Source organism: Crinia signifera, chromosome 6, assembly GCF_055691185.1.
Source record: "Crinia signifera chromosome 6, ASM5569118v1, whole genome shotgun sequence".
Classification (NCBI taxonomy): Eukaryota; Metazoa; Chordata; class Amphibia; order Anura; family Myobatrachidae; genus Crinia; species Crinia signifera.
Window position 1 is genome coordinate 201,172,249 of NC_139222.1, and position 13,977 is coordinate 201,186,225.

The 13,977-nt window shown below is 43.6% G+C and overlaps 1 protein-coding gene across 4 annotated transcripts in view; it reads right to left on the reverse strand.

The window, feature by feature from the left end:
* Window positions 1–13,977, reverse strand: part of ANKFN1 (ankyrin repeat and fibronectin type III domain containing 1) — a 402,168-nt gene that overhangs the window by 105,168 nt on the left and 283,023 nt on the right. For all 4 annotated transcript variants that reach the window (XM_083148639.1, XM_083148638.1, XM_083148637.1 and 1 more), the window contains exons 15-16: window positions 12,710–12,860; window positions 2,110–2,278 (exon numbers count right to left, since the gene is read on the reverse strand). In XM_083148639.1, the coding sequence (XP_083004765.1) occupies window positions 2,110–2,278; window positions 12,710–12,860 (320 nt within the window). The remainder of the gene's footprint in view (window positions 1–2,109; window positions 2,279–12,709; window positions 12,861–13,977) is intronic.

Consider the following 13,977-nt stretch of genomic DNA (forward strand, 5'->3'; position numbering starts at 1 on the left):
ACTGTGCCCCCCCCCCCCCCCCCCCCAGGTCCCAGGCCCTGATTAGCACCTCAGTGCATATGATTTGACCACCTGTGTTAAACTATGAATATACTTAAAACTTAGATGATTAGCACACCTTGAGGACCAGGATTGGGAACCACTCACCTACCTTATTCCCTGATATAAACCACATAGAATAGTTAAGGTTTGATCAAAATTGGATCAGTAGTTCACACAGACCAAACAGACATACAAAAATTCTACATATGGCTAATTGGATCTCAACTACACAACTAAGCTGACATTTAATAAAACATTTACATTTAAAAACAATTGTATTTATTTAGCATTTACTTCTACCTAGCTGCCAACATTTCAACGCATAGAGTCGGGACCTTTAGTGTGTCTGCCCCCAAAAGGGGCAGAGACTTATTATAAAAAGGTGGCTGAGACCAGTGCAGCTAAGAGGAGGGGACACAGCCTCTCTCCCCAGCTTAGCAAGGTTATGCCCCCTTCATTTTATCGGGCCTGGACTACCTGTAGGTGCCCCTGGCTGAGGCCATGTCACCCCTGCTTAAAAGGCTGTGTGCTGCCTCTCCGTGCATGTTGTATAGATGCCCCCCAAAACTTTTTTTCACCTCACTGGACATTGCTGCAAATTGGTAGGACAGCAATACAGTCCCAAAATGGAACTTTTAGAGGTACAGTTGGGTGGTATGCTTCTAACACTTTCAAGTCTCATATTTCTTCTCTTTGCCTATTGTGTGTCATAATGTACATAGTTATTGTATCTGATTTATGGCCAGCATGAATGCTGCAATTATTATTAATGGTGCATTTTGAAATGGGGGCAACTCCTTATTTACATTGGCTTTCTACGTACATTTGGAACAGAAGTGTGTCACCTCTACATGAGCACCTACAGTACATGTGACCGTTTTCAGAGCCAGATCAGTTGTATTAATGTGACAATGTCCTTACTATACTCAGACAATGCTTGCATGCCCCTTCTCTCCCGTTTTCCCTCTCTAGGCATACAGCGCTGTGTGAGATGAACTAAGAATTTGCTTATGGACCGAGGTCTTAAGTTTTTTATGCATCGGCAGACTTCAGAGACACGTATTTCACATATACTGTACATCAAACATAAGGCCCTAAAATTAGGGGGTGTAGTTATCCGGAAAGGGGGTGTGACCTATACTTGCGTCTTTCCACTAGGCCACTCCCCCATTTTGACACTGTGGGGGCATGGCCCAGAGGCTCTGTGAGCCTCTAGCCATGCCCCCTCCCCCCCCTGGCTGCAGTAATAGACAATGTGCGTATGACTGTTGGGTGGTATGCTACTGCAGGTACTGTGAAACACCACTACATTATGTGATAGAGATAAATGACTGCCACTGTAAACACACGGGAATTTCTTTTTAAACATCTACAAAAGCGTCACTCACTGCTACTTAGAATTTTGTATACAGAATCAGACTCAGTCGCATACATATGTGTCACATATCAAATTAATCAGTTCAGTCTCATAAACTGGTTTTGTCCAATTTGATTACATAATTTGTTTGACTAAGATGCAGGGTGGAGCCGAACAGACGCTCAGTGCAAATTGAGACTGACGGGACATGGACACAAGCGTTGGCGCGAGTGCGGAAATACAGTTTGAGGACACATCTGTATAACAGAAACAAAACTCATAGCAGCAAAGCAGACTAGTGGTGTAAATGCAGCGGGGGAGTTTCTGAGAAGATTGTATATATTAAGCTTAGAAACTTGCTTGGAGGTAAAATCATCACACAATACGTTTATGTTACAGACACCATACATACTACATTACTTACGGATTGCTTTTCTTACTATAAACATATATCAACAATTCAGAAAAAAATAAAAAAGCATCTCTCTCCCCACAAGTGACACTATTATCCAGTCAGTAACACAGTGATTGTGTGTCAGTGACCACAGAGTAACACTGTATGGGATGCCTGTACGGCTCACACCAGAGATTTGTGGCTATCCTGTGATTTATTGAGCCACCAAAGGCAAACAAAGAATGTTATGATAGATAGATTATTTAATGCACAGGTTAGCACTAATACACCTAGGCAAGAAAATAAGTTTGTGTACCTAGCTCAAACATCTGAAGGGGGAGGTTAAGGAATCCTGAGTGTGGGGTGTAAGGATTACTCTGTCCTGGGGCACTGCAGACATCGTCTGAGGCAGGGAGCAGAAGAAGAAAGGAGATATTGTGACCCAATTCCAACACCTCCTGTGTGTACAGACGGAAGTGCTTGGCCTGCAGAGGGACAGAAGGAAAGAGAACAGGGGTTACAATATGTAAACACCAGCGACAGGCGACAATCAACAAGTAAAAACAACACTAAACCAAAGTCTATCAATTAATGCACTGACAAGGTAAGTAATGAAAAGGGTAGATTGGAATCACTGATCTGCCTTCCACTTAGGCTGACAGGATAGCAGCAGATATACTTAGTGGGATCCAGCAACATTCCTTTTTATTTTAATCAGGCAATCCTTTAACAAACAATCTTTTCATTCAACAGTTTTACACACAGAACATGATAAATGCGGTATACGAAGCTTGCTCAAAAGAAAGATTGGGTAATTACGATTGATTGACACACCCAGCGTTAGCAATACAGCTTTTCACACGTGGACAGCGGTGAGTGCCGCCAAGCCGACCATGTAGCCAAACTGATGATCACATTTCTGAAATATATTTTCCATCTAAGGGGGTATGCAATCCCCCCTAAACCCCCTATGTGACACATTGCGGATATGATCGCATTGTCCACTCTCCCTACAGGTAAACTTCTGAATTTTTGGGGGGCACCGAGATACCTGGAAGAGTGGGGAATGATCCTACAGCTCTGGGTAATGCCTTGATTCAGGGCATATTATTGGAGTGGGGCTAAATTAAGAATATAAGAATGATTTTAACATCGCAGAACATCATTTATTACCAGTTATTTATATAGCGCACAGGGACTCGTCCTTCATACTGCCCATGTGCATGAAACAAAGGTTATACAACTGGCACGTAAGATCTAATGCTTGTGAAGTGGGAAAGATTCTTTGGCTGTTGGCTGCCCAGCTGGTGCTATAGCACAATGTACATAAAGTAATGGTTTCATCGGTAAGTCACATGGTCACATAGGCACAGCCATCTGGAAGTCACCTCAACAACATTACCCCCCCACAGTACATCAGGATGGTTGAGCATGAAATAAATTAGGCAGTACTTTTAATCCCCCCCCCCCCCTCAATCCTGGTGCCCTTTGCTGCAGCCTAATTAGCCTATTGGTTAATCAGGCACTGCCAAATCACCTTACAGAGAATATTTAGCCATTCACATAAGTCCCTGCTGCTTTAGAGCCTGGAGAGAATATACAAACTCCACACAGACCTCAGGGCAATGCAATGCATTACGTCACTTGTGCTACTTGATACTAGGCATGGTGTTCAGATGCAATTGCAGTGCATATGATTACAGCGGTGATTATTAAAATTGGGAGTTAATGGAATGTGGTTAATGTAGATATTGTGCCTCTCACACAGAGACAACCTCAGTTACAAGCTTTGTGATGTTAGATAATTACAGTTACCATGTAAGCTATTCCAGAAGCCCATGGCTTACCACGATGATTAGACAGACTTAGTTTAGAAAGAAACAATTTCAATAAATATGCTATTGTTTTATTAATTAGGAGGAATTGACACTTTGTCATACAGCAGCCATTTTTCTCAGTTACAAAACAAAAATGTAAATTGATATAAATTGTGACAGGTACTTTCCTACTGTAAAAGGATTGAAAAAGGTTTTCGATATTTTTATATAGCTTTATACTGTAATTAAGTTTTATTGACTCAATCAATCTATCTAAATATAAATATATATATATATATATATATATATATATATATATATAGCGTGGGGGGGCGGACCGGCACTCAATCCCAAAAGTGTGGTCTGCTCCGGTGCCTTCCAATACAGGGTAGGTAGCTTGAAGGAACAGCGGCGGCACTCGGAGACTTGTGAAAAAGCAACTTTTTATAAAGTTGCTTTTTCACAAGTCTCCGAGTGCCGCCGCTGTTCCTTCAAGCTATATATATATATATATATATATATATATATATATATATATATATATATATATGATCAGGTATTTGAAAGCTAACTGCGGCACTCCAGGGTCTTGTATAAAGTATCAAAATGGCATTTATTACATTAAATGCAGAAGATCCTTGAAGAAGGGATCTTCTGCATTTAATGTAATAAATGCCATTTTGATACTTTATACAAGACCCTGGAGTGCCGCAGTTTGCTTTCAAATACCTGATCATCCTAAATATTTTCCGGAGGGCACCGGGGCAGTACAGATTTGGGAGAGTGCCAGGCCGCAACGCTGTGTATATATATATATATATATATATATATATATATATATATATACTTGCATGGAGGAGGCACTCCTGGGGCTGAGACGGTAAATGCAGTAACAGAAATAAGCTTGCTGGTGCCTTCCAAAGGTAGGAATGTCCTACAGATGTACAGTTCCTGGCGGCGGCACTCAGTCACATAAATAACCACACCATAGGCAATGGCTTGTAGCCATTGCCTATGGTGTGGTTATTTATGTGACTGAGTGCCGCCGCCAGGAACTGTGTATATATATATATATATATATATATATATATATATATATATATATATATATATAAAAAACCTTAAGAATAATATTTAGAAAAAGATACTGTTTGCAACAAATGTAACTTTTTTTAAAGAAAGGGGAAAAAATAGAACATTTGCCACGAGCAACTGGCTCTTTTTATTCTGGATTGATTTAACAATCGAACAATAAAGTTTTTAAGTATTGCAAATAAAAGTATCACTTTGTACTGGTCAGTTTTATCCTTTTAAAAGTACAGTATGGTAACTTATGAAACACATTAGAGACCAGGATCGTGACTGGCAAGTTATTGTTGCATTGTCCTCTCTGTCTTCATCTCTTCCCAAGTGACATTAAGTCCTGCCAGTGATCTCGGACACAACAGCTCGGCAAGGGGAACTGAGCATATTCGAGCTGCCCAGAAAAGTAATCCTGCATATGAAGGTAGGCAGTGGCGGAATTTGTGGGGTTTTGGGCCTAGGTGCAAATATATTATTTGCCCCCCCCCCCCCTCCTCCACACAAATCTGTTTGAAAAAATAATAATTTGACATTTGTTTCAAAGTTCATAGTATGCAACATGGCAGTGGGTGACAGGGAGAGGCATGAGGAAGCAGATGGGACAGGCAAAAACAGTGGGTGACAGGAAGAAGGGTAACAGGGGCAGTAGTAAGCCATTTAGTTCTCAGGGGCCCCTGCTGAACCAATAGTAGTTCCGCCTCTGGAAGTAGGATTAACCAGGGGGAGCAATCTATTCAAACATACAAACCGACTTTCAAAGGAGTTAACTGACAAGTACCTGGCCACACCACATTTCCTAGAAATTAAGCTGTAACATTAGATTAACTAAATCATTTTCTTTACTATAAATGCCACCAAACGTTTATACAGATGTATCAGGCCTTATTGTTGCTGGCGGATCGCCAGCAACATGGCGCCTCTATCTGACTGAGATGCGCGTGTGTCCCCCACGCACACGCGTCTCAGTATCCGGGCGGTGGGGCGGCGAGGCGGACGCAATACTGTCCGCCTCCCGCTCGAGGGGGCTGGGGGGGACCTCTGGCCACTGTGGGGGGGTGCGGTCGCCCGGTGTGCGCACCGGGCGACCGAGGGCTGCACCGTCGGAAGGGGACGCGCGCGCACCTCGTGCGCGCGTGTCCCCTTCCAGCATACAGATGGCGGCGGGGCAGGGGATGGCGATGGCGACGCCATCGCCATCACCTGCAAAGATGAATCCCGCTACATCTGTACAATAACATAATCACAAAACATTAATAGCGCTTATAAGTTTTTTTCATTTAGATTAGTGTGAGAATGTATTTTGAGACAGAGGCTTAAGCTGGGTTCACACTAGACCAGGGCTGGGCAATTGCGGCCCTCCAGATGTTGATGAACTTCACATCCCAGGATGCTTTGCATTAGTTTTGCTATGTGGCCATGCTGAAACTGATGCAAGGCATGCTTGGATGTATAGTTCATCAACATCTGGAGGGCCGCAATTGCCCAGCCCTGCACTAGACCATATGCACCACAATATACTTAATATCTTTATTGTGCATATCATTTAAAAATCTGGTCTAACGTGTACCCAGCTTAAGTGAAGATTACTATAAGGTACCAGCTCTAAGGAGCCAGCTCTGAAAATAAATGTAGTGTCTGTAAACCTGCTATTAAAAGTGAGCGTGAAATTTAATTTTAATAGTTTTTATCAAGTGGTCATCAGACATGTTAAAGTCAGTCTTTTCGTGACAAATTAAATTATTGGTAGAAGACTTTATTATGCTATTTTATAGGAGGCAATTAAGGATTGGCTATTGCCATAAAATTATCACCGTACACAGCAGTTATGCTAATATTTAGCATAGTTAACCTTTTTTCGGCTCTGAAAATGGGCAGACACATTTGACATTGGTCTGTTTTTGCATGAGCACAGTTTGCAAAACTCTATGTACTGTACAGTACTGTAGCGCGCAAAACATTTTTTTCCAATGATGCCAGGATAGCTTTATTCACATTTCATATATTTACATTTTTAGGAAGAGATGACAGGAAGGGGGACAGTCATTTTTATGCTATGCTGTACAAATGCAGAAAACAGGGTACGACTATAATTTGCTGGGCCTAAGACCTTGGGCTACATGAATCACAACTAGCGGCAAAAACTGCCTACTGAGCCATAATAAAAATCCTTCATTTTGATAAATATCTTTAGACACAGTGCTCCTACTATTTAAGCAAATGCCCCTATACGTGGGTGCCTTGTGTTTTTACTAGGAGACGTTCCTGACACTTTTCAAACGTCCACAGATTAATGGCCACCATTATGTATACAATGCAGCCGCATTTAACTCTGGGGACCCAGCTTGTGTCCTACTTATGTATTTTATGCTGCTTTTTATGAAAGCTGTTTTATGGATGGCGGAGTGTAATGCACAGAGGAATCCTAGTGGTTTTAGGGGCCCTGTTTAACCATAGAAATTGCAGACCACCCCAAAGTTATTATTTTTCATACTTAGCTGACTTTCAAAATATATTACTGTAAGTTCTCTAAAAATAAATCAACAAGCAGCTGTTGAGAGCAGTAAAGTGTGTGCGTGTGTGTGTGTATATATATATATATATATATATATATTTATATAATGTGCATATAATCTTTGCATTACTTATGTAGGTTTAAACATAGTGAAGATTGGTTGCAATGTTATTTGAGATAGACACTGTTTTACCTCCCATTATCTGTATTCTTTAGGAAGTTATTTGTAGTCACTGCTGAAAATACCACTAGCTACTGTAACGGAACTACATAGAAAACACCAATTCAAATATTACAAGGAGCACAACTTATGCTGTATATAATACACATATTATGGGGCATATTTATAGATGGGCATTAAGCCATGTGGCCAGGGAAAACCAGATGGATGGTATTATCGTCAGCAGCAGGATTTCACCCTATTACTAAGGGGTCACTGTTCGTCAATATTAGTTCATTTTTAAATTAAATTATATATATACAGTATAATATATACACCATATTTTTATGTAAGCTGTTTGATAAAAGCCGTGAGGCTGAAACTTCACAAACTACTCTGATTGTGTAATTGTCGCTCATTTACCTTGGTCCCGAGTGCCGCACGTATTCTTACGTGTATAATATATATATATATATATATATATATATATATATATATATATATATATATATATATATATATATATATAGCAGTCCAAGTCAGCCGGCACTCAATATCTTATTCAATACAGGCCAAGAAGCTGATGATGAGGATAATTATCCTAATATTGAGGAGCTACATTGTCATTTGTTTAAATTACATCGCAGAAGGATTGATTTTCTCCTACATGGCACCACATTGTCGGACTATTACCGTGCTAAGCGCATTCCACGCGGTTTCAGAGTACATAACTCACCCACAATTGGACGCCAGAACCCTGAGTTTGTCCGTAAGTGGGTGGGTATACTTAACCGCTGCGCTCTCGACCTGATGGTGCTTGTCATTGACGAATCAGGACATGAGCTCTGTACCACACAAGATAAGATCTCCTCATTTTGCACCGAGTACACATCAATTCTAGATGATCCAGCAATTGCCAGCTGGAAACGCAAGTTGGACGATCAATGTATAGCATACAAAAAAGAATTGCTGAAATTCAAGCGAGACAAAAAAGCTACCGTGGATATGGATTACGAAACTAATCGTGTGTACACTTGGCTATCTGGTGAGCCTGTCTCTAAACGATCCGACAACAGAGGACGCCGTCTTAGACCTTGGCAACAACGAGGGAAACGCCAGAGCGCTAAAGAATCAAGTGCCACTGGTATCAGTGACAGTGATTTCCAGTTCTCGGAATCGGATGAGGCGTCTGGCTCTCAAAGTATCCCTTTAGACCAGGGCATGAGGGCTACCAATATCGCCCCAAAAGGCCGGCCACACGCAGGAGCGGGCAAAACCAGAGAAACCAAAGAAATAAGGCGCAATCCATCATGCCTAGTGAGTGCTCTCATCCACGGAAATTGCTGTGCTTAACAGAGGGTTGTCTTTGTCCCTACTAATTCATTTGATGAGTTCGGTTGGAAATGTGACCAACATCGCTTTAGGCGCAAACTACGGTTAAAGGAACATTTCCAGCATATTCCCCCCACTGTATGTCATGACCCAGTGACAATATTCACAAACACCCTGTCTAAATCTTCGTTTGATTCCCCCCTCCTCTAATGCTTCATTAAAGACCTTTGGAAGATTGTTAGATCAGTCTGTATCCAGATTCCAAGCTGCACCGGGATGGGTGCGCAAAAATCTATCTGTTGATGAGTCTTTAGCTCTCAAGCATCTGGCAGAATATGATGACATTTTAATCAGGCCAGCGGACAAAGGGGGTGCTATAGTCATTATGGATATTGTTGACTATAGGGCTGAAGTATATAGGCAGTTAAGTGATGTCGAGGTCTATGAGAGGCTTCGACATGATTCTACGGTGTCTTTTCAAAAAGAGCTTCTATCAATTCTCTCTGTCGCTGTGAATAATGGGTTAATAACATCTAAAGCAAGTAAGCAAATCTATAAAGAGTTTCCTTCCGTACCAGTATTATATACGGTACTTGTGTAGTATCACGGCTCCCATCGCATGCCATATGTTGTGGCATGAGATGGCATGCGATGCGAAGCGATTTTTCCCGGTTTTTGTTGCATTTTTGAAAAAAAAAAAAAATCGCATGCGATCGCATTGCATACCATCGCATTGCATGCGATCGCATTGCATGCAATCGCATCGCATGCGATTTTGATCACAAATGCATCCAAATGCATTGCATTTAAATTAGTAGGAAACATGTTAAATGCACCCCAAATGCCATTTTTCACACTGTACCACCCCCACTATCAACGCCAACCCGATGCGTGGCGAGCGCAGCGAGCCCGCACGGGGCAGCGATACGCATCCTACGACCTTTTCATACCCCCACTATCCATGTCGGCGTGGAGTTGAGGATAGAAAGTGTGGCGAGCGCAAGTGTCCCGTTCTCAATTGATGGAACCCAAAAAGCATTCTACCACAGATGTAATTCCATGGACCAGCACATTTTCCACTGCCAGTCCTATCCTCAGTTATGCCACCAAGTCACTCTGGCCAATTGTGAAATCCGATATAGATCTGCCAGGATTTCATTCATCACGCCCTATGGCAGCTTTTTAAACGTGGCTCCAACTTGCGAGATAGCCTGGTAAAAAAACAAAATTTCTGGCATGGGGATTCCACGGGCACCTAACACCACCTTTAAAGCCACCGGTTGTTATAGTTGCTTAAACTGCGCAACATGTAAACACATGGGCCCTTATTCTAATCTAAGCGGTAACGGCCGCATGCGGCCGTTCCGCCGATGTTTTCGCTCTGCGCATGTGCAGAGGGCACTCTGCGCATGTGCAGGCGAAATCGCCGCACAATTTTTTTTAACGCCGCAAAGGGGGTGGATAGGGGCGTGAGGGGCTACTTAGCCTCATTTCCCTATGCATACGCCCCGCGTTTCATGGGCGTTCCCATGCAAACGCGGGGCGTACGCATGGTAATGAGGCTGTGACGCATGTGTTGGGGGCGGGCATCTGACATCGCCGGATGTCAGCTGCCCGCCCCCATACATGCTTTCACACGGACAAGTGTCCGTGAGGTCTATGGGTGCGGGAGCTGGTGGAGCGTGCGGCCCTGCCTTCGATGGTCGGTGACCATCGAATGCAGGGGGCTGCTCCAAGATGGTGGAGGCGTATCCCCCGCCATTTTCATGCGGACCGCCACATGTCCGCGTACGGACGGCCGTGGCGATCCATATGGAAGGCGGGGATTCGCCTGCACGGTCGGAGCCGCATATGCGGCTCCGGCCGCACCAAGCAGAATAAGGGCCATGGTTACATGCAAGAGCTTTAAACACCCCCACACCAGCAAACAATTTTCCATACGACATGTGGTCTCTTGCCGTACGGCATATGTGGTATACATCATTGTGTGTCCGTGTGGACTTTACTATGTGGGCCAGACCACTTGCCCATTCAAAATTAGGATGGCACAACACAGATCGGCAATCGACCTCTCATTGAGGGGTAGACTAGTCGATCAACCAGTAGCGCGCCATTTTAAATTACTGAACCATTCCTTGGCATCCCTGAAATATTTTATTATAGATTGCATTCTTGAATCTCTACAGGGAGGTGATAGGGCCAGGCAGCTACTAAGGCTTGAATCCAAATGGATCATGAGATTGTATGTTACACATCCACGTGGCCTTAATGATAAAATCAACTGGAATGCCATTATGTGATGCTTGCCTTGTATTGTTTATTATCTTTTCATGTCTTATTGCTCTTTATGTAGTTCATTTATGTATTTATGTAGTATTGTAATGTTTTTCTTGTACTTTCAGTGCCTACAGATCCAAGCCCCCACCGGTGCCTGTCAGCGGTGTTCTCCGGCGTTAAGCGTCTGTCAGATCCTGAGACTGAGACGCATGCACTACAGGTTGCTAGGCAACGCGCCCCTCCTGACACGGAGCTTCCTTGACGCGCACTTCCGGGTTGCGAGGGACCTTCTGACGCAGCGTAAGGTGGGAGCTGGCTCTGATGGCGGGTACTTTAGGGGTAAGTTGTTTGTGTATCATTTGTTGTCTATACACCTGACGAAGGGGATCACACCCCGAAAGCTTGTAAGCTAAATACAGACCTGTCTTTTGCATTTAAAAATTGCCTCTCGAGTGCTGTTATTCTTGGATTGCTATATATATATATATATATATATATATATATATATATATATATATATAGCGCAAGGTTTGTCCGGCACTCTCATCAATAGGGTTAATGCTGGGGTGCCTTCCTCATAGTAGGGATAGCAGTGATCAAGTGTCCGTTTAGGATCCTGGTGGGGACCCCGAAAGAACAGGCGGCACTCACAGCTTAAAGGAAAAATTCTGTATTTAGCAGAAATATACAAGCATCTGTCGACGTGACGTTTCTAAGCCGGAACGGCTTTGTCTTCAGGACGTGTGCTGTGTAGAAAGTGCACTTTATGCCCCATAACACACCGCTACTACTGCAAAGCAGAGCCAGACTCTAGGCATTTCAAATCCCTACGGCTGGCTATGAGTCCACTATAAGTCAAATCAGAGCCCCCTTCCATTACATGCTTATAGTAATATTTGGTGACTTGTACGCCTATTATAATTTATGATGAAAGGACATTCTGTCTCACAAAAGTAGTTTGTTGCATATATTCAGGAGACTTACGAATCTTGAGAGGCTCTACCACACGGCACCCCAGGATGTGTGTGCAGATTTCCCTACAGTACTTACTCACTTCCCAAATGAAGTGGGCGATCTGCATCATTGTGGCCCCGCACACCACTTAATAATGCCATTAGCTGCACCATATACTTTGCCTCGCCATGCTCCCACGCAGCTTGCAGGGCTGACAGAAACTTGGCAAACTTAAGTTTATTGATCAGGAGACATTTTGCTTTTTGGTTCCTGAATGTACAGTACAGTACTTTGTTATAATTGGAAGTGATTATCATGATCACAAACATGTATTGCTACCAGGGGAGCTGAGACAGCTGCGGGCTCAGGGTACTGAAAAGAGCATGACCAGATTGATGATTGTTGGCACCACACACTCCAGAACAAAATAAAGGAAAGAAAAATAACTATGTGTAGCTTTGGGAAGCAGCAAAGGGGACCATTTATCTCTCTCGGTTAGTACCCACTCACCACCTCCCCGCATCTGTGACTGCTACAGGCAGGATATCAAACTAAACTAAGAACCATATATTTAACCCAATAATCACTAGGGTAGGCTGATCTTTCACAGGTTTCTCTACAGGTAAGATATTTCAATCAATCTTGTTAATAGGCTCTATTTTAGTGCATACAGTGATCAGTGCACAGGACATAATCATTTATACATATCTGTTATGTCCACTCGAATGTTACTAATGTAGGAAAAAAGGGCTGGGCTATTTCAGGGGAAGGTTGCTGTTACCTGATGGAGAGGTAGATTGATTTGCTTGAGCAGAGCCTTCACTGCTACCTGGAGATCACACAGGAATAGGTCAGTATGGGCATCCAGATTAAGCTCCATGCTGTCCATAGACTCAGACATGGTGAGGTTTTGAATCCATTCCCATTCATCTCTGAGTAAAAAAAAATATCAGTCAATATAAAAAAAACTAAATAAAACATGTCTAATAGAGATCCTACTGTATATGCTCTATGATAAAATGAATAGGTAAAAGAAAAAAATAAGCAGTTCTGCTGAATATTTGCACTGTTCATTAATTGGTAAAAAATTTGACAATTTTTCAAGTTGGCCTTTAGTCTTAAATGTTCCAAGCTCTACCCAAATGACACAAATGAATGACTTGATAGCCATTGTCCCAGCTTCATTCGTAGATCATGGGCGCAGAGGAGAGTTGTAATACTTCTTCCCTACCCATTACTGCTTGTCACTATACAGCAGTGCAGTGGCACATCCGGAATGGAGAGAGCAGAGACTGCTTCTTCTCAGAGGCAGCGGGCTCTCTTCCCAGCACAGCTGGGAAAGAGGTTGCTGTGTGCAATGCTGGGGAGGGTCAGGGGAGGCTGCTGCAGAAAACTAAATGGGTACTTGTTTCCTAGCATGGCGCCCACGATTTTTATCATATGCCATCATATCGCATGCAACCCGATCGCATGCGATGCGATGCGATCAGACCCGATTTTTAATTGTACAGCCACCCTGATGGGTGATTACTATGTTAAATGCACCCCCATTGTTAATGCCACCCCCACTATCAACATCAACCCAAAGCGTGGCGAGCGCAGCGACCCCGCGAGGGGCGGCGGTACGCATTCTCTGACCTTTTCATACCCCCACTATCCACGTTGGCGTGGAGTTGACTCTATATAGTGTGGCGAGCGCAGCGAGCCACCGAGCCCGAAGCGCAGCGAGCCCCGTGAGGGGACGCGGATTACTTCACATGTATTCCGCATCCCCTCACGGGGCTCGCTGCGCTCCCACGCTTTGGGCGCTAGTTATTTGCTATTCACTACAGGGACCCCGCCGGCCGCAGCCAGCTTTATACACATGACGGCGCCGCAGGTACCCCTACGGCACGGACACCCCTGACCGCCCCAGCACTGCAGGGATGCCGGGGCAGCAATTTTTTTACACAGTTCGCTGGGGGTGAGGGGCGAACTGCCGCCCTCCAGGTGCCGGCGCCCTAGGCAAATGCCTAGAGCTGCCTAGTGGTGGCGCCGGCCCTGATTTGA